Source organism: Alexandromys fortis, unplaced genomic scaffold (genome assembly GCF_014885135.2).
Source record: "Alexandromys fortis isolate MF-2015 unplaced genomic scaffold, M_Fortis_MF-2015_v1.1 scaffold_205, whole genome shotgun sequence".
In the NCBI taxonomy this organism is placed as follows: domain Eukaryota; kingdom Metazoa; phylum Chordata; class Mammalia; order Rodentia; family Cricetidae; genus Alexandromys; species Alexandromys fortis.
In genome coordinates, this window is record NW_026068107.1 from 345,914 (window position 1) to 367,315 (window position 21,402).

Consider the following 21,402-nt stretch of genomic DNA (forward strand, 5'->3'; position numbering starts at 1 on the left):
AGAGAGATTGAGATTGATTATATAGCTTTGAAAATCATCCCTTGGTTATAGTTCTTTAGTCTTAAAAGAAAAAGACAAATACCATCTCTGCCCATGGAACTGTAGGTTTAGAAAAGCTCATGTCAGGGCTGTAAGCTGATAAGGAAAGGTCCTACGCCATGGTCACTGAACAGAGCTTTCTCATCTTTTCCCATTCACAGACCCTACCCAATGTCAAAGTTACATCAAAGGGTCAGCAAGCAAGTCTTTCCTTAGCCATTGCAAAATACTTAAGAGTAATCTGTCAATGACCTCAGAACTCTTTGCTGTGCAAAGCTTTGAAAAAGAGCCAATGGCATCCCAAAGAAGAGGGTGAGGTTCTGCAGGTCAGCTTCATACTTTAACCAAGGAAAGTGGGGGATCTAGTAGCATACAGTATGGCTACATTTGTCTCTAGTGACAGATCGTTCTTCATTTCCCCACAACTGGACAAGGTAGAGACTCTGTGTGTGTGTGTGTGTGTGTGTGTGTGTGTGTTAGTCTGTTTCTGAAAAAGAACATTCGAAGTAAGGTGGACCAAATGCGGTTCCTGATGGTTGTAGTGGTAGTTACCACTAGTAGAAGCAGCCGTGATAATAATACCTGTCCGATAAGGAGGTTGGAGTTCTTTTTTTTTTTTTTTTACTTAAGTTTGTCTGTATGACTTGACTTTCAAGCAGGCTTGCAATCTCATGTCCCAGTGCCTATTGAGCTTTTGACTGTGGTATAAATGCTAATATCATGCAGGAAAGACAAAGTCATAAGCAAGGCTTTGTCCTAACAAGATGAGACCAGAAGCAGAAGTCTTTGTCTCTGTCGCCTCCTAATAATTGTTGTTTTACTTCTAGAACCAAAAGCAAAAGTTTTTGTCTCTGTCGCCTCCTAATAATTGTTGTTTTACTTCTAGAACCCTACCCACTGATCGCCATCTATTCCTAGTACCAGTCACAGCTGTTCTAGCATCTTGGCCATGTTAATGGCTATAGGCCCTGATCAAGGAAGCCTCTGTTTGTAGGTTGAAGTTAAGGGGTGGATTCTGGGAGGAGGGGAAGACTGCAGTGCAGAGTAGAGACTTAGGGAGATGGGACCAGTTTCTCACTCAAAGAGCTTGCCTGTTGTTTAAGCTCTATTGTACAGGGTTCTTCTATCTCTCCCTTTGTCAGCTGGATCCAAGAGACAAGCTGGGAATTGTGCGGGCTACAATTGGTCTCTTTCTCCCATTCCTTTCTATGAAAGCCCTTCCTCTCCTCCCTTTGATGAGTTCCCAGATTCACACTGAATTTCCATCATGGAGCTGGTCCTTGAGGTGTGCCCGGGGCACGGGAAAGGAGGGAGTGCTTTAGAGCACTTGGCTCCTACTTAAAGAATCAGAGTCAGGACAGTCACTGGGATGGGCCTTAATCTGAGAGTCACAATAGTACTGTTGATCTCTGACAAAGAACACTGATGAGAAGGGACGTTCGTTCTATTACAGATTGCTCATGCTTGCTTGTTTGGGGGATTTGGAGATGAATATAACCCATTATTAACTAATGTCTTTACTTATATTTTCTCCACAGGATTTGGTTACATTCATTTTAACACTAGATAATAGGTAGCTTTGGTTTTCATTTAAGAAATTAATTTGATCTCCCAAACAAGAGTGGAAGCTTTCTGAGAAAAGGAACTTGGACTCTTAGTTTCTTCCTATTTCTTGAAGCATATGTGTTACTAGTAATGCATTTAATGTTAGTGTCCTCAAGCCGCCCCAACACAAAGGAAAAGAAAGCATCATTAATTTTCTCTGTGATCAGTCATCAAAATGAGACATTTAAATCTCATTGAGTAGCAGTTGTAGTATGTAATTCTTTGATACTGACTCCACTACATCACAATTTATACTTAGCTGGGAAATGACAGGATGCCTTTTAACATTCAAAACCCTCTTGACCCTGAGGTATTCTGAAACAGAGAGCTTATGGTTTTAGGCTGTTGCTCACATGTTCCCAGATTCATTTCTTGGATTGTGAAAAATCGAAATGAACCCAGTGGACTTTTATTCAGAATGCTTTGATGAAAAGACAGTCTCTTATATGTTCTGAGTTTTTTCTTGTTGGAATTCAAATTTTGACTTTTGCTTGGGCAGATTAGCTGAGATTCTTCACTTCCGCTGAACTTGAATGCCCTTAGAACAAATATTTCATCTGAATTTTGAGGACTTTAACATCTGATGCTTGTTTTGATGTTGTGAACTATTTTATAACCTAACAGCAGTACATCTATCTCAGGGCATTTGTGTTGGATTCTACATTAGAGAGAGACTTTGCTAAAGTCTATGTCCTTATTTCCTGCTTTGAACATCAGTAGAGCAGAAAGGGGGTGTTACATTATTATCTGAGAAAATGGGTGTAAAAAGATACAGTATCAGGTGGTGATTTCGAGTAGCTCCCAAAGTTTTCTCACCCAGTAAAAACATGGAATGTGACATTTTCTGGTTATTTTGATGACCACCAAATGATTAGGATGAGAACTCATTCTTTGTTTCATCACTTGATGATAAGAGGGGAAACGATCCTAGAGTAGAGGATACAGAGGGGCATGGGCTAAAGCATTGAGTACATTTCTCTGTTTGCCTGGCAAGAGCTTGTGTTCCTGATCACACCTGCCTCACCATTAGGCCATGCCCTGGTGAAAAAGCTGGGGTGAGTGAATGGGCACAGGATGACCACTTGCCAGGGTAGATAGCTCTCCTTACCCTGGGCTAAATAAACAGTCCTGCCATTGTTTACTGGATCTGACCCCCTTCCCACCCCCAGACATGCAGGGCCTTGCAGAATACCAATGAGGCTCCTGAGATCTCAGGAGGAAACAAGGCTTCTTTGTTCAGGGAAGTGATGGAGGGCTGTGTCCAAGGCTTGACCCTTTGCTGGAGAGAGAGGGAACAGTAGGGTCACTGACCTCCCCTCCCCCACCTCAGGCTTTAGAGACCTTCTTTACTAGAAGAGTCTAAGAGTCTGAGGGTGGAGAGGAGTTCAGAGGGCAGAGAATGAAAATGTTGGGGCTGTTTACTTCCAAGTGCTTTTCTTAACTTACTGGATACATGTAGTATCTTAACCTAATGATAAAAAGAAGATTCAATTTCTGGAATGTCTCCCCCAAGACAGTGGTGGGTTTCAGCTGTTTTGCTTTTCTTTGGCATACTCACGCATGCATTGTACACACCTGTGCAAGTGTGCACGTGCACACATATCATAAGCCAGTAGTGCACATCCTCTCTTGCAAAGTTCACATTGAGTAAACTAAGCATCTCCTCACAGCGGCAGAGCTACAAATTGATTGTCTCTCATAGAGGGCTTGAGATTGGAGAAAGCAAAAGGAACCCAGTTCAGCTACATATTTTGGCTTGGGCTTCTGAGCCTTATCTCTTTGAAGTCCAGGATAGGCTGTCTTTTCAGTGAATGGTGGGTAATAGGGCTCACTTATTCTGTGATTCTGATAAAAAAGACAAATGCCTCCCTCCCAACTTTTTCATGATACACATAATTTGATCTTTCAACATCTGTTGACATTATTCAACTTAGCTGTGGAAATCACAGCATTTTTAAGTATTTTTAATAAAAACTGAGCTCATATTAAGGGAATCAGGCAATGAACTTTTATTTCCCCTGGTACCCTGTTGTAGATAATTGAACTTGGTGTGGAGAAATACATGAATATAAAAGTTCAAACTTTAGAAAATTATTTTCATTCTATAATGGGGTAAGAAGTTACAACATACTTATCACAGACTAGTACTTTCTCAGACACATGTTCTGATTGTATGTGCACTTAATATAGGAATAGATGCATAAAAATCAACTGACCTATATATGTGTATATGCACACATTATTAAATATATGTATGTATGTATATTTTATATATCATACACATATGCATATATTGAATTTATACTATGTCTGCACACACTATCAATTAAAGACCTTAAATTTTCATTTTCTACTTCTTGCAGATCTGGTCAAGAGGCCAGAGGGAACCACACGTCCCTCTGTCTAGTCAGTCATCTGCTTGGCACTTGGTCAGTTTTATTTCATATAACACCAGAACTTGGAACATAGCTACTTCCAGAGTCTGTGACTACTTTATGTCCCTTTCTTGTTTCTCAGCAGCACTGGCAAGGGCTGAGAGGTACCTGGTCTGGGATCTCAGGTATTCTTACCACCTTAAGACACCTGTGTTCCCAGGCCCTGTGTGTTCCCGTGGCCCAAGTTCCATGCCAGAAAGCTTCTGTGGCTATTACAGAAAGTCTCTTTGTGGCCTTACCAAGAGAATCTCAGTGTGATCTTGAGGGTACAGGAACTGGACAAGCTGTGGTGGAGCAAACAGGCAAAGCATTGAAAAATAATCAAGCCTTTATTAAAATATATTTTTGTAGAATAGGGCATTAAATACTCCAAAACTGAAGTTACAGGCAGTTGTGAGCTGTCTGACATGGATTCTGTAGAAGAGCACCAAGCACTCTTAACCATCGAGCCATCTTTCCAGCCCCTCCGTGTCCTGTGCCAGTTTCTTTCTTCTCTGGGTTACTCCCTTCTATCTAGACTAAGAAATACACATGTGTGGGAACATCCAGAAACATGCGCTTTTCATTCTGCCTTCCACCTGGAATGCTCTTGCGGTTCAGATTGTGTCTGAAAATACTGACATCTATGGTTGGCACTCTTTCTTTTCAAATTCTAGATATATTTACTCTCAGGAGCCATTTACTTGGTTTCCTGGAATTGTTGGTGGAAAATATTACACCTATTTCATTCATTTTTCTTCAGTAAAGTGGAGATTCCAATCTGGCAGTTTGTACCTTTCTGTTTTCATATCCCATGGACAGCGCTGTGCACATTTATTCCATAGTTGGTGACTGATGAAGCGAAGTCAACAGACTCCAAAAGAAAGGAAAGAAGGGTCGATCTTTTCACCTCCCTGGATTGTTACTTGAATTATTTGATTTCCTTTAAAAGCCCATATGGTCTGTGTTCTGAAGGTAAGGGTTCATTTTTAAGAATGAGACAAAATAATGATTCTGGGTCAGTCTCACATTCCAAAAGCTAAAAGCTACAGGTTCACCTTTAGAACTCCCCAGATAACCACTCTGTGTGCTTGGCAGCATGGGCTGCTCGGCCCAGGGGTGGGTGTGAGTGCATGAGTTACCTGTTATGCATACCTGACTCCTCCTCTCCTTCTTCCCTAGGCTTGTTAGAGTGCTGTGCAAGATGTCTGGTGGGGGCCCCCTTTGCTTCCCTGGTGGCCACTGGATTGTGTTTCTTTGGAGTGGCACTGTTCTGTGGATGTGGACATGAAGCTCTCACTGGTACAGAGAAGCTAATTGAGACCTATTTCTCCAAAAACTACCAGGACTATGAGTATCTCATTAATGTGTAAGTACTTTCCCACTCCCAGACCCATGTCTTTTCTTCTCCTCACCCTGTCTTGGAGGTACCAAACTCATCAGCATCTTAGTAACTAGGAGGGCACCAATGTAGAGCCAGCTGGAATTCCTGACCATCCCTCTGCATACAGATTCTTCCACGCCATGTTGGAAGCTTGTAGTGAGGGGACAATGTCAGGTTCAGAAAAGAGGTCTGCCTCCTCTCGCTCCCCTGTGTTTGCTCACACAGGGTCCGATTTCTGCTCGGTATTTTAGTGTTGCTGGAATCATCTCCACAGTGGCAGGTGGAGGTCCGGTGATGGGGCAGAGGTCTTGGTCGGACACTGTTTTCGTGCACTCAGGCTTAGTGATGTCGCCCCTACTCCTAGAGTTCTTCATGCATCTCCCGGATTGTCTAGCTGATCTCTCCTTTGGAGTAGCACTTGTGAAGGGTCAGGCGAGGAGGGGCAAACATGGTTCTCTAGGATGCAGGCTAACAAGGAATAGAAAAGGGGAAGGGAAGCGCGTGCTTTTGCCTACCTTCTCTCTGGCTTCATTTACTTCAGCGAGGAAAGGTGAAGGAACACAAGTGAAACCTAGTGGTTCCTCTCAAAAATGTCCAGCTACCTCGGCATCTACCTTACTAATGGACAAGAAGACCTGTGCCCTCTGAATACAATTGTCTGGCTTTTCTGTCTGCCAATGCAGGATTCATGCTTTCCAGTATGTCATCTATGGAACTGCCTCTTTCTTCTTCCTTTATGGGGCCCTCCTGCTGGCTGAGGGCTTCTACACCACCGGCGCAGTCAGGCAGATCTTTGGCGACTACAAGACCACCATCTGCGGCAAGGGCCTGAGCGCAACGGTAACAGGGGGCCAGAAGGGGAGGGGTTCCAGAGGCCAACATCAAGCTCATTCTTTGGAGCGGGTGTGTCATTGTTTGGGAAAATGGCTAGGACATCCCGACAAGGTGATCATCCTCAGGATTTTGTGGCAATAACAAGGGGCGGGAGACAATTGGGCGTGAGTCTGTGGCCTCATCCCCACCCAAGGTTGGTCCTCTCCAGAGGCCTGGCTTTTGAGTGAGGAAGCGATGGCTAACAGCCGAACGATATGGTCAGGAAGAACGTGGTGCCTGGCCGGCTTAGCCTCACCTTTCAAAGGTTCCCTAGAAAATTTTATCTCAAACTGAAAAGCATGAATTTTGTAGGATGCTTTATACAATAAGACCATTTCTAACCAATCTGTTGGTATCCCTTTATTTTGTTCCTAGCAGGGACTACAAGAGTGGACCGGATATATAAGAATCTAAAATGCTAGACTTGGAATTGAGACTTAGACACGTAACCTGAAATGGAGGGTGGACCATAGAAATGAAAGAATTGACTTCAAGTCACAGTGTTCTGGGATCCTATACTGTTGAGGGTCCCAGAGAGGGTTAGGCTCCATCAGGATATTTCACACTTACTTTTGGGCTAGCCATGTTTTAGAAAGACATGCCTTTTTTTTTTTCAAGAGTTAAAGATCTTTTGGGGTCTGAATATGTGTGTGGTATGCTGATGACCTTTTGTGACCAGCAGCTAGCTTAGAATGGTTTTAGCTCTGAAATTTAAATCTCCCATTGGCATTGTTCTGTGACTAGGGAACAAAACTCTTGTGGCAAAGAATGTCTTGTAAGCTCAGCCTAAGGCACAAAATGGCACAACTTTCTTTCAGGACTTTTTTATTTTTACTTCTTTACACCTTCTCTGCCCTCCAAATTCCTTGAAGCCCCTCTAACCCAGGGATCCGCCTCACTCCAACTCCCACCCACTCCCCCTACCCATCGTTATACTCTGGGCCAGTTCTCTGAGAGACACTGCCAATGACACTTGGCAGAACTGCCCTGCTCACTAATTTCATTTGAGGGGGATTCCTGGAATCTGACTTTGTTGGCACATGCCACGCCAGGATCTCCCAGTTTGTGTTTCAGGATCTGCAAGCTGGTGCTGATTTGTAACTACCCTATGTCGATTGTTTTAGTTTGTGGGCATCACCTATGCCCTGACTGTTGTGTGGCTCCTGGTGTTTGCCTGCTCTGCTGTGCCTGTGTACATTTACTTCAACACCTGGACCACCTGCCAGTCTATTGCCTTCCCTAGCAAGACTTCTGCCAGTATAGGCACTCTCTGCGCCGATGCCAGAATGTACGGTGAGTTGGATGGGGGAGCTTTAGATTCCCTGGCATCTATAGAAGCAGCATGTACTTGTTTTGTGCTCAGGTGAGGAGGATGGTGATTCTGGAAATCTCCTGAGATGATAAATAAATGCATCTTAGTTTATTAATCTCTTTCCACTGAAACTGAGGTTCCCCCACCCCAGAAAGGGGATATGGAAGCTTTGGCAGTGTTCATTTGTTCGTTTGTTTCTTGGGTGTCCTTACTCCTTTTCTCTGACTGCTGCTACCAACCCCCAAAGCAGCACATTACAATTCTATAAGATTTCACCATTATCAATACCACCTTTGCCTTCATGGAAATTTTAGGGAACAGGACCACACTTACTGTCGATATCAGGCTTACTGCTAGGATAGGGAAGAAGCAGGCCTCCTCACAGCCTCTAGCCCTGTGAAGTTCACTCTGGTTCATCTTTGCACCTTAGGTGTTCTCCCATGGAATGCTTTCCCTGGCAAGGTTTGTGGCTCCAACCTTCTGTCCATCTGCAAAACAGCTGAGGTAAGTGAATGATTCAGGTTATTTTGAAATAGATTGGCTAATAACACAGAATTTCTGGCCTATAACAGAAGTTTCTCCACATGACCATCAATTTCAAGGATTATAATATCTCCTTGTTGAACTTTGAATAAGCAGATTTCCCATCTACAAAATAAAGGCTAAGTATGCCTGAGTCAGTGAGCATACTGATTAAAAGTAAAAGTACCTATTTTCCCAAGAACTGCATTAGAAATCTTACTTTCTCAGACTCCCCTCATTAAAAGAAAAATATATAACTTTAGTAAAATTTCCCAAATGAAAATCTTCATTTTGGTTCAAAACTTAAGAGAATGGGTCATGCATAAAGACATACATGGGCTCTATAAAATACGTTCAGTGTGGAACTCCTCAATCTCCATTGAGAGGTGAAATCAGTATAGTTGAAGAAGAGAAAATGCTCCATCGAGAACAGATATATGCCGCGGAGGCAAGGGAATGAGAGCAAATCCTGGGGAGGAAGTCAGAAAAACAACATCTTTGAAAAGGAAGTACTGACTTTCGGATGTGGGATCCTGGGCACAACTGTAGGAAATGTGTTACTTCTGTGGGATCATTAATCTCGTTTCTGAGTCTTTGGGATGCTGCAGGTGTGAGATGCGCTGACAGACAGGTAAATGGGAGGTTGGCACTTAGGGAAGTGAAAACTTAGAGACACAAATTAACATACAGGCAAGATGTCAACCCGTCCAGAAGACTTCATTCACTATTATAGTGGATCACGCTTTTATTTTCTGATATAAGAAATAATTCTCTCACACGCATTTTCCCGCAGTTCCAAATGACCTTCCACCTGTTTATTGCTGCATTTGTGGGTGCTGCAGCCACACTAGTTTCCCTGGTAAGTTGTTTTAAAATAATATTAGAAAATAAGTGCTCCAGGGATAGCTATTAGGCTGAGGCTAGAAGAGATACTCCTTCCAACTTTGAAATTGGAGAGAGGCTCTGAGAAGGGACAGCAAGGTGTGGGGCTCCATATTTCTACCACCGGTTGTCCAGACACTGGCAGAGTATGGAACCATCTCTAAAAGGATTCGCTGTATCCCGGGATCCTGTATAGTCTAAACATCTTCTGTAGTCGCTAGTGGATTTAATTCCTTGGGGAAACTGGAAGGACATCCTCACGTTAGAATTGTTATGACTTGCTGCAGTCCTGTGCCCTGGATCCTGCAGGTAGTGTCGACTACGGTAACAATGAAGTCTGCTTATTGCTAAGGCACTAAAGGGCAAGGTGATTTACCTCGAGTCTCTGAGGTAGCAGTTAGCTACAAGGAGGATCTCCCAGAATTCTCCTCAGTACCTGGAGGATTTCACTTCTGGTCTGTAAAATCAGTTGATGCATAAAACACAGGACGGCTCTGCTGCACAAAGTAGCTGTGTGTGGATAGCAAACACTATGCTCTAAGTCCCCTAGACATGCTGATGTGACAGCATAGGCCCAGCTAGGGTCCTTAAGGAAAGGTCAATTGTTAGCAGAACTGAGCTGTGGAATATGTCTTTATTGATTAGGTTATCTGGGAATGGGCTATTAAGTGTCTAATAGAAGACTTCTATTCACATATGTAGAAAAAGCCAAGGATATGGTTTTTAGGGGCTTTTTTTTTTTCAGACCATATCCTTTGATTTAGTTGTGATTTTACTTCCACTCTCTCCCTCGTTCACAAAAGGTTTTGAGTAGGGAGACTTCCTCTTTCTGCTCTCATTCGTCTTCTCTCTTCTGTTCCCCACAGCTCACCTTCATGATTGCTGCCACTTACAACTTCGCCGTCCTTAAACTCATGGGCCGAGGCACCAAGTTCTGAGCTCCTGTAGAAACTCCCTTGTCTAATAGCGAGGCTCTAACCACACAGCCTACAGTGTTGTGTCTCCCGTCTTAACTCTGCCTTTGCCACTGATTGGCCCTCTTCTTACTTGATGAGTATAACAAGAAAGGAGAGTCTTGCTGTGATTAATCTCTCTCTGGACTCTCCCTTTTCTGTACCTCTTTTAGTCATTTTGCTCCACAGCTGGTTCCTGCTAGAAGTGGAGAGCGCCTGAGAAGGCGCTTCTCCAGCTGCAAGTCACAGAGGAATGAAAGCTCTAGTTCAGTTTGGGAGCATCTCCTAAAGACCAGGATGTACTTCTTCACAAAGGGCATTTCCATTGAGAAAAACAAAGCAGAAAGAAAGATTCTCAGGGAGAGAGGAGGAATGTCCTTGGTCTCCTTGCCATCAATAGGAGCCAGCTATATTCTCCTTGATGCCCCAAACCAAGAACTCACCCTTATCTTCCTATTTCCATTGAAGACAGAAGCAAAGGAAAGAATGCTAGCAAAGCAATAGCACTTGCTCAAATCTGCCTCCTGCAACTGGGAGACAGGGGTCAAAGCAAGGATCTTTCACCCTTAGAAAGAGAGCTCTGACCCCAATGGCAGTGGACTATGTAAGCCCTAATTCAACCAACCTTACGGCATCAGGAAGCACAGTGTAGACAAAGGGGCAAAGTCTGTCCTTACACCTCATTAGGAAGAGAAACAGTGCTGTCAGGCTCTGCTCACTCCCTTCTCCTTGATAATAGCTACCATGACAACCCTGTGGTTTCCAAGGAGCTGAGAACAGAAGGAAACTAGCTTTCATGAAATAAGACTGTGACCTAAAGAGCAGCAGTTGGCGGAGGCTAAAGGTGTAGCTTAAGATGGCTCTCGGCTAGATGCAAGATAGTTAACTCTTTGGATAGAATATCTTTTATTTTTCTGTCGGTTAATTGTGTCCTCTGGCCTCTGGCATATCTTCACCATGGTGCTCTTTTCCTGGGGTTTTAGCTATTCACTAGAGCAGGTGATTTGAAGATCTTGATTAGTCAGAAGGATTCATGTCTCACCTTTTCCAATTCTTTAGCTCTTGTTGGGAGTTAGATCAGAAAGATCTGGAGAATGAGTTTTGATTGCAGTTCTTTTTGAAAAAAAGAAACCTGGACAGTAAGCATCACAAAAAATATTTCAAACTGTCTAGTCCCATGAATTTATTTGGATTTTCCACAAGCATGCCATTTGTAGAAATCGGCTTGGTAAATTTGAGTCTCAAGTTGAATAAGCTGTCCAATATTTTCTTTTCTAACAAATGACAAATGACTTTACTTGCTAATGTCACCTTGGCATTTTGAGAATTAGGCTTAGCGTAGAGGTTATTGTCTCTTGGTATATATAGGTCACATAATAGATTGTACTAGCTGCCAGCCGTTCATTTGGTAAGCTTCCATGGAGATCTGGAGACATGCAGAGGACAGACAGAAAGAACTAGAAACCTCAACTACCAGATTTCAAGTATCTGGGATTTGTTAACTTTGGGATTAAAATTAAAAAAAAAAACTCCGATCTTGAAGGAAAGGTTATTATAGATCTTTCATTACAGACTTCTGTCGTCCTTATTCCCCAAAATGGTTTCTGCCATGTTGAAGGACTTGATAAGAAGACAGTGAAGACTTGTTCTTGGGCCAGTATGTAAGATAACTAGGGTATACAAGAGTGAGGAGAGGGGAAAGGATCTGTGAGAAACCAATCAAGATCAAGGAAAGTGGAATCATCTCTATCTTTTATTTTGTTTTGATTTAATAACGTAACCAGCTGTTCCCTACAAACCTCACATGCATACACACACACACGTACAAAGAGAGTTAATCAACTGCAAGTGTTTCCTTCAATTCTGATAGAGAATTTGGATTTTAACAACATAAAGAATAAACTTTTAGAAACTCATCTTACAAAATGTATTTTATAAAATTAAAGAAAATAAAATTAAGAATGTTCTCAATCAAACATGTTGTCCTTTGAATTGTTCTGTTTGACCTCGCTAACAAGGACCTTAGTTATAGCTAAGGTGCTCGTATATATTTCAGGCCACGTAGATTGTTCTTGCACTACTTCTATGAAAAATGTAAGTTACTTCTTTTTACACCTAAAGACACTAAGAAATGGATGCAAACAGTTTGCCCAAAGAAACCCAATAAATGCTTGTCTGAACTTGAATATTGTTCTTTGAGACAGGGTTTCACTATGATCCACCTGTTCCTGTCCTGGAACTCTCTGTGCAGACCAGGCTGGCCTTGAACTCATAGAGATCTGCCTGCCTTAAGTGCTAGGATTAAGGCGTGTACTACCCTACTGGACTGAATTCAGGTCTCTATAACAGTTCATTTTGTTTTGCTTGTTTGTTTAACGCTTTATTTTTCTCTTGGGTTTCAGAGTGTTCTGCTTATGCGGAGTCAGTAAGATTTCCTTTCCCAGTGTCATTGTGGTGCCCCAGCACCTGGTGTATTTAGTGTTAAATTATTTTTTATCTTTTCTCAAAATTGTTTAGCTATTCCAATAGAGATACTGTGGTGCTTCCCACATGAGTAATACATAGTTTCACTTGGGAACTGCTAAATGAAAGGTTTGAAGTTGAATGTTTATAGAGCTGGGGAGATAAAACGAGGACAATATCAATTCAATGCGCTGTGGCAGTTGAGAATTCAAACAAATTAATGGTACGCATTACCCTGGGGAGTTTAGGCTATAGCTCACCTACCATAACATGGACAGCACTCTGATGACCAGCCAGAAGAAACCTAACTGAAAATTCGCTGTAGGTTTGTCTTGTACATGTGGCCGATAAGGAGCATGAGAAAGGAGACTTTGGCTGTAGGCAACATGTGAGTCGTCCGTTAAGGAGCTCTATTCAAAAGTGGTTCAATTGCAGCCCCTGATTTTTGCTTCGGCACAATATTCTCCAAGTAAGTCTGGTTGAATGAATTTAAGACAAAGAATAGAAAAATACGTGATTTATTTTTAGACACTAGAAACAAGGGCACAGCACCACGTTTGGGAGAACCGACTGAGGGTGCTACGGAGTGAATGTATTTTTGCCTCAGAGGAGCAAAAGCCAGTTCCCAAGAAAGCTGTGTTTTCCATCTGTCCTTATTTAGTTCTGCCCTCTGGGATGGAGCTATAGATGGAGTTTCCAGGCTCTCAGAAGCTGAGAGCCTCTCTAGTTTATCAATTGAGCCCATTGTTCTTAGCTGCTCTCCCACACACCATAGACCTTCATTCTCTGAAATGAAAGAGCTCTCTTTGTACTCAGATCAGCTAAAAATTAAAATACAGCAGTAAAAACAAGAAACATTTTCTTACAACACCAGGGTCAGTATTGAGTGCATTCTTACTGTGTGTGGAAGCCGCCCCTTTCTTTCAAAGAGACATGCTTTCATTCGCTATACATTCATTGAGAAAACAACTTTTTGCTAAACCCTGGGAAGTTCATGTTTGGGGGCTTTGTGGGTAGAAGGATCATACCGACATGGTCTTACACTCAAGGATCCCTCTCACCTTCATGCATAGCAGAAGGGTCTCCCAGAGCGGAGGAAGGGAGCATGAAACATCAATCTGGTTGGTTGACTGCGATGAGTATCTGATTCCCGCCTTCAGGATGTGGGAGGGGCAGTGGTTAAGGGTCATGACTTCATGTGGCTTCGGTTTTCTGGGACCTTGATAAAAAACAAAACTTCAATTTAGAGTCCTTGACAACTTGTGACTTGCTTTATGTCACCCTGCTTCTTGCCTTACATGTGACAGCATTTATGCATACACTGGCACAATGCCTGTTCTTCCTCCCACCCACTTAGTCGTGTGAGGAGTCAGAGGGCGTGCGGATCAGTATTTATGTGAACACGAGCTATTCAGCCTGCCTCTTTCTCTCAGTCAAGGCTAAATATGAGAAGCCAAGGAAGAAAGGGGTCACATAAAATAAGGTAGAAATGCCAGTACATGTGTAGAGAAAAGGTTTGGTATGATACTGAGCATTGAAAGCTGTTTAATAGCCTTGAACTCTTTTGCTCACCAACATGAAAAGTGTTCAGCTTAATTGACTGTGTATGTATTATGGGAAGCACTGTCTTGAAAACACCAGAAAAGAAAACCACAAAGTTGTAGTCTAAGGGCTGCAGTATTGAAAACAGTCTAATCCATACATGAAAATTCACAGCTTGTTTGAGTCCTAATACATGAATGAACTCACATGCAGAACAACTTTTTAAAATGAAGGGCAATATGACCTTGTGTCCACATTAACACAAAATGAGAATGTCACATAAGTATCATCCTTTATCAAGAACTAATGACGGGGCTGGAGAGATGGCTTAGTGGTTAAGAGCATTGCCTGCTCTTCCAAAGGTACTGAGTTCAATTCCCGGCAACCACATGGTGGCTCACAACCATCTGAAATGAGGTATGGTGCCCTCTTCTGGCCTGCAGACATACACACAGACAGAATATTGTATACATAATAAATAAACAAATAAAAAAAAACTAATGAACAAACGTTGTCCTCTAACCTCCATAGGCATGCTGTGCCACCTGCATATACCCAAATGCACACATTATTCACATAAGCATGTGAATAATTATATATTCACATGTAATATGGAAATAATACAATTATTAATTTTTATAATAATATAAATTATTAATGTAAAATGCAATATTGTAATGTAAAAATTGAAAAGAAAGCAAAAAAGTTAAAAGGGGTTCAGAACAATAACTTGGCAAGTGAAACCATTAAGTGTACAAGCCAAATGATCCCAGTTTGATCCCTGGTTCCCACATTTAGGTGGAAGAGGACAGACAACTGACCCCACGAAGTTGCCCTCTGACTTACCAGTGTGCACCATGTCATATAAGTGTGCATACTCTGACATACATCATGCATGCACATGTGCGCTCGCATGCACACACACACACACACACACACCACAATAATAGCAAAGTTTAAAACTAAGAATTGCCGGGTGGTGGTGGCTCATGCCTTTAATCCCAGCACTCAGGAAACAAAGGCAGGTGGATCTCTGTGAGTTCGAGGTCAGCCTGGTCTACAAGAGCTAGTTCCAGGACAGGCTGCAAAGCTACAGAGAAACCCCGTCTCGAAAAAACCAAAACAAAACAAAAAACCCAAAGAATTTCTACTTATAGGAAGACCACATTGCCAGATACAAGTGGCTCTGCTAATTATTGATAGAAAGAGAACCTTACATATTATTTTTTAAATCAGTTTGTCATTTCAGTGTTCTCTATTTCTTGCGTGAAAACATAAATCATTCTGTAGAGCAAGTCCCTCATGGTCTTTTTCTTCAGCTCGCTTACCTGGGAAAACACGAGTAATGATAAATCTCAAAGGAAGCTGTAGGACGGGTGTTTACTGAATTTGTGTGTATGTATGTGTGTTTGTTTTAATAGCTGCAGTGATTTTGACAGTCTTGATATTTTTCTCAGCCTAAACAATTTTAGTCATACTCTGACATAGTAATATTTTGATGGTTATTTGTCTCCGTGTCAAAGAAAACACAAAGTAACTGTCTAAAGATAATTATAACCCAGTCCATAGGCAACCAGTTCCAAGTATAATAACTGCCCTTGACCAAGTACTCGCACAGCGTATCACACCTTAGTAAGGCAGAAGCAAGTTCTTGCTGGACTGTGTGTTTCAGTTATTTCTACTCCCATACAGGGATGGTGCTCTTATCCCAGCTCAACCTACTAATAACTTCTCCGTAGAACAGAGAACAGCTGTATCAGGCATTTGTCAGTGTGTTACTTTTCTCTGGCTGGGTTAAAACACCCTGACCAAGGCGACTTCCAGAAGGGGGCGCTATTTGGGGCTCAGGTTCCAGAGGTTTAGAGTTTGTAATGATGGGGACGGCGTGGCAAGCGGAACAGAAAGCTGAGAGCTCAGATCCTTGGCCACAAGCATGGAGCAGAGGAGTGGTCTGGAAGTAGAGCGAGGCCATAGAATCTCAAAGCTCCTTATTGGTGACCTTCTCAAGCAAGGCTGCGGCACCCACGGCTCCCCAAACAGTACGGCCAGCTGGAAACCAAATGTGCAAGTACCGGAGCCTGTGGGGGACATTACTCATCCAAACCACGGCAGTTATAAAGTAGAAAAGCAGTGACTGTAGCTCAGTTCCTTCCAAAACTACTGAGAGAAGCAAAGAACTGCTGTCGGCTCATTTTTCTCAGCAATCTTCAAACATCCTTTTAACTGTGCAACCCTACTAAACATGACTTTGCTGCTTTACAGTGTGCTGTGTGGATAAGCAGCTGAACAGAAACCAAATTTTAGGAATATATATACCAGGATGACTTACATATACATTAAAATTTTGGGTTTTCTGTGTGTAATCTTATAAGATGCATTGAAATAATATCTCACTAATCTTTCCGATAGTAACAGCATATCCATATACTGCTATACTAACATTTAATATATACTATTTTAAAGTGTGAGATAAATGTGAAATTGTTTATTAAATATGTTCTCTTTGGTGGTTATAGAATGTACTCTTAAACATGTTATTATTAGTATTTTAGTGAGGTCAGTATGACTGATTATGCTTCATTAATTATGAAACAATACTTTATTATTCAAGAAGGCTGAGTTCATTTTAAACTGACATTTATCTTGAATGGTGTTATAGCTGAAAATGAAACCTTATAAAAATTCATGTATCTAAATAGATGCATGTTCTCAGAAAATTGTGTCACTGAATTTTCAGTCTTACTGCACATTTTAAAGATATTTTGCTGAACTTTGATTTATTAAATTTCATTCTCACCGGGCGATGGTGGTACACGCCTTTAACCCCAGCACTAAGGATGCAGAGGCAGGTGGATCTCTGTGAGCTAGGCCAGCCTGATCTACGAGAACTAGTTCCAGGACAGGCTCCAAAGCTACTGAGAAACCCTATCTCGAAAAACCAATAATAATAAGAAGAATAAGAATAAGATGATGATGATGATGACGATGGTGATTCATTCTCCCTAACATCTAATCAGTGACTCATAAAATAAAAAAGTAATAGTTTACTTCCCATATTCCTTGTGCTTCTAGAAAACTTTTGAAATTAATATAGCCAGGCAGTGGTGGCGCACGCCTTTAATCCCAGCACTCGGGAGGCAGAGGCAGGCGGATCTCTGTGAGTTCGAGGCCAGCCTGGTCTACAAGAGCTAGTTCCAGGACAGGCTCCAAAACCACAGAGAAACCCTGTCTCGAAAAACCAAAAAAAAAAAAAAAATAAAGAAATTAATATACAAAGTATTAGATACCGTTATGACATTTTCAAGCAAAATCTTTTTAGAAAACTGTCAAACACTATGAATTTGCATGTCATTCTTGGGCAGGGACCATTTTAATCTTCTCTGTATTATTCCAGTTTTAGTATATGTGCTGTCAAAGTGAGCACCAGAGGAAAATATTTATACAAATAAGTTTAAACTATTGTTATGGCTAAGTTTTAGGCGCGTAACTGGGAATCAGTCTACCACAAGACCCAGAGCTATACCACCCTTGGGCATATACCCAAAGGATGCTCACTCCTACCACAAGGATACCTGCTCAGCCATGCTCATAGATACTTTATTCATAATAGCCACAACCTGAAAAAAACCTAGATGCCCCTCAACCGAGAAATGGATAAAGACAATGTGGTACATTTACACAACGGAGTACTACTCAAAACAAGGACACCAGGAAATTTGAAGGCAAATGGATGGAACTAGAAAAAGTCATCCTGAGTGAGGTAGGACAAACATGGCATCCACTCACTCATAAGAGAATATTAACTGTAAAGTAAAAGATAACTATACTACCATCCACAGACCCAAAGACACTAGGTGACAAGGAGGGTTCATGGTGGGGGGGAGGGGACACGCAGATTTCTCTGGAAAGGAAACAGAAGGCATTTTGTGAGTGGACTTAGGGTAGGTGGGGATGGAAACATGAGCGATCAGGTTGCTGGGGGAATGATGAGGGAGACTGCTGAGGGGACATTTCAGGGTCAGGTGCAGGGGAATCTCCCAGGAGTCTACAAGGAGGACCCCAGCTTAGTCTCTTAGCAATAGCGAATAAGTAGCCTGAACTGCCTATCTCCTGAGACTAGATTGGTGCCAGGCCCAAATTGTCACCAGAGAGGCATCATCTAGCAACTGATGGAAACATGCAAACCACAGCCAAACATTAGTCAGAGTTTGGGAATCCTGCAGAGGAGGAGGAGAAAGGATTGTAGGAGCCAGAGGAGTCAAGGACACCATGGGAAGGCCCACACAATCAACTAACCTGGGCTCATAGGGGCTCACAGCAACTGAACTGACAACCAGGGAGCCTGCATGGGGCTCTGCTAGGAACTCTTTGAACATTTGTTACCATTGTGTAGCTTGGTCTTCTTGTGGGAATCCTAACAGTGAGAACAAGTGCTGTCTCTGACTCTTGTACAGGTTTTGAGGACACTACTCATACTGGGTCACCTTGTCTAGCCTTAATAAATGGGAAGGCTTAGTCTTAACTGCAACTTGATATGCCATGTTTTATTGATACTCAGGGGAGACCAGCTCTTTCTTGGATGGAGACAGAAATGGGGGGATTAAGGAGAGAGGAAACGGGGAGAAGGAATGGGGTGAAAGCTGTTGAGGAGGGGAAAGGCTGTGGCTGGGATGTAAAAATCAATAGATGAATAAAAATAAAATTCACACACTTAGCAAAGAAATGCTCTATTACTTTTTTTTAAGTTAGGACAAATAGGGGATAGAGAGAGGGCTCGGTGGTTAAAAGCACCAATTATTCTTTTTTATTTATTTTTATTTATTTATTAAAGATTTCTGCCTCCTCCCCTCCACCGCCTCCCATATCCCCCCTCCCCCAACCAAGTCCCCCTCCCTCATCAGCCCGAAGAGCAGTCCGGGTTCCCTGCCTTATGGAAAGTCCAAGGACCACCCACCTCCATCCAGGTCTAGTAAGGTGAGCATCCAAACTGCCTAGGCTCCTACAAAGCCTGTACGTGCAGTAGGATCAAAACCCATTGCTATTGTTCTTGAGTTCTCAGTAGTCCTCATTGTCCGCTATGTTCAGCGAGTCCAGTTTTATCCCATGCTTTTTCAGACCCAGTCCAGCTGGCCTTGTTGAGTTCCCAATAGAACATCCCCAATGTCTCAGTATGTGGGTGCACCCCTCGCGGTCCTGAGTTCCTTGCTCGTGCTCTCTCTCCTTCTGCTCCTGATTTGGACCTTGGGATTTCAGTTCAGTGTTCCAATTTGGGTCTCTGTCTCTGTCTGCTTTCACCCAGCAATACCACTCTTGGGAATATACCCAAGAGATGCCCTATCATACAACAAAAGTATATGCTCAACTATGTTCATAGCAGCATTGTTTGTAATAGCGAGAACCTGGAAACAACCTAGATGCCCTTCAATGGAAGAATGGATGAAGAAAGATGGAATATATACATATTAGAGTACTACTCAGCAGTAAAAAAACAATGACTTCTTGAATTTTCCATGCAAATGGATGGAAATAGAAAACACTATCCTGAGTGAGGTAAGCCAGACCCAAAAAGAGGAACATGGGATGTACTCACTCATATTTGGTTTCTAGCCATAAATAAAGGACATTGAGCCTTTAATTCGTGATCCTAGAGAAGCTAAATAAGAAGGTGAACCCAAAGAAAGACATATAGTCATCCTCCTGGAGATTAACTTTCATCGGGCGATGAAAGCACCAATTATTCTTAAAGATAGCCTGGGTTCAGTTTCCAGCACCCACGTGATAGCTTACTACAGACCTTAACTACAGTTCCAGGAGATCTGGTTCTCTCTTCTGGCCTCCTTGGCACCAGGCACACAGATAGTGTACAGATATACATGCAAGACAAAACATTCATACACATAAACACATAAAATAAAAACAAAAAATCTCTTTTAAGAAGTTGGGCAAATAGGTAACTCAGTTTTCAGCAACACACTTAAAGTTAGTGAAAAACTTTTCAAATAGCCATTTTTTGTTTTATGTTTAAAACATTAATTTTTTTTTACTTGTATTTGTGAGTGCTTGCTTGTATGTTTGTATACCATATGCATGCCTGGTGCCAGCAGAGGTCAGAAGAGGGCATCAGATTCCTCAGAACTGGAGTTAGAGATGTAAGCCACCATGCAGATGCTGGGAACCATACCTAAATCATTTATAAGAACAGTAAGTACTCCTACCTGCTGAGCTATCTCTCTAGACCCAAAGTATCTTGTTTCTTTAAAGTTATTTATTTTTCTTTTCTGTGTATGAGTGTTTTCACTGCACGTATATATGTGCTGTGTGTAGGAGGAGGGCCTGCTTGTTTGTCCTGGCCGCCCGGCTAGCTTAGCCCCAAAATAACCACACAGAAATTGTATTCATTAAAACATTGCTTGGCCCATTAGCTCTAACTTCTTATTGGCTAACTCTTTTATTAATTTAACCCATTTCTATTAATCTATACATTGTCACGTGACTGTGACTTACTGGGTAAAATTCTCAGCATCTGTCTCCTGTGGCTACATGGCTTCTTCCTGACTCCTCCCTTCTTCCTCCCAGGATTTAGTTCTGTCCTCCCCGCCTACCTACGTTCTGCCCCACCAACAGGCCAAGGCGGTTTCTTTATTCATTAATGGTAATCTCAGCACACACAGGGGACTCCCACATCAGCTGTGTGTGCCTGGTGGCCACCAAGGGCATCTGATTTTCTGGAACTGGAGTTACAGACAGTTTTGAGGCAACATGTGGGTATTGGGAATTGAACCTGGGTCCTCTGGAAGAGCAGACAGTGCTCTTAACTACATTTCTCCAGCCCTAATATCTGCTTTTAAATACTCTCTTTATGACATATGTCTATTGAAAAGAATTTATCTTTTCACTTACTAAAAACGATCTTACCTTGATGACTGGAGTGAAAATACCAGTCTTTATAGTTGATATAAATAAAACAATTTTCTGATCATCTAAAACTAATATAAATACTACTTATAATGTATCACTGTTACAACTTCTGTAGAGTGCACACATTTCACACGAGGAACCACAATGTATCAAAACGTTTGAACCGTTTCAAGTATAAAAAATCCCTTTCTAGCCAAGTATGGAAGCACACATATGTAATTACAGCACTCTAAAAGCAGAAGTAGGAGTATCTCAAGTTAAAGATAATCTTGGTCTATTTAGCAAGTTCCAGACCAGCCTGGAATACATAGCAAAACCTTATCTTAAGGAAAGAAAGGAAAGAAACTAGGAAGGAAGGAAGGAAGGAAGGAAGGAAGGAAGGAAGGAAGGAAGGAAGGAAGGAACGAAGGAACGAACGAAGGAACGAACGAAGGAACGAACGAAGGAACGAACGAAGGAACGAACGAACAGAAGAAAAGAATTCCACCTCTTCCC

The 21,402-nt window shown here is 42.1% G+C and overlaps 1 protein-coding gene and 1 non-coding gene across 22 annotated transcripts in view; one reads left to right on the forward strand and one right to left on the reverse strand.

Annotated features, from left to right (window-relative positions):
- Positions 1-11,960, forward strand: part of Plp1 (proteolipid protein 1) — a 102,017-nt gene extending 90,057 nt beyond the window's left edge. For all 21 annotated transcript variants that reach the window (XM_050124157.1, XM_050124158.1, XM_050124151.1 and 18 more), the window contains 6 exons: positions 5,241-5,427; positions 6,126-6,282; positions 7,440-7,608; positions 8,058-8,131; positions 8,943-9,008; positions 9,898-11,960. In XM_050124157.1, coding sequence (XP_049980114.1) covers positions 5,241-5,427; positions 6,126-6,282; positions 7,440-7,608; positions 8,058-8,131; positions 8,943-9,008; positions 9,898-9,969 — 725 coding nt within the window. In that variant the 3' untranslated portion in view covers positions 9,970-11,960. The remainder of the gene's footprint in view (positions 1-5,240; positions 5,428-6,125; positions 6,283-7,439; positions 7,609-8,057; positions 8,132-8,942; positions 9,009-9,897) is intronic.
- Positions 11,961-17,306: 5,346 nt separating this feature from the next.
- Positions 17,307-17,413, reverse strand: LOC126489741 (U6 spliceosomal RNA). Its single transcript, XR_007589010.1, has one exon. It is a non-coding gene; the product is annotated as a U6 spliceosomal RNA (small nuclear RNA).
- Between the last annotated feature and the right edge of the window lie 3,989 nt (positions 17,414-21,402).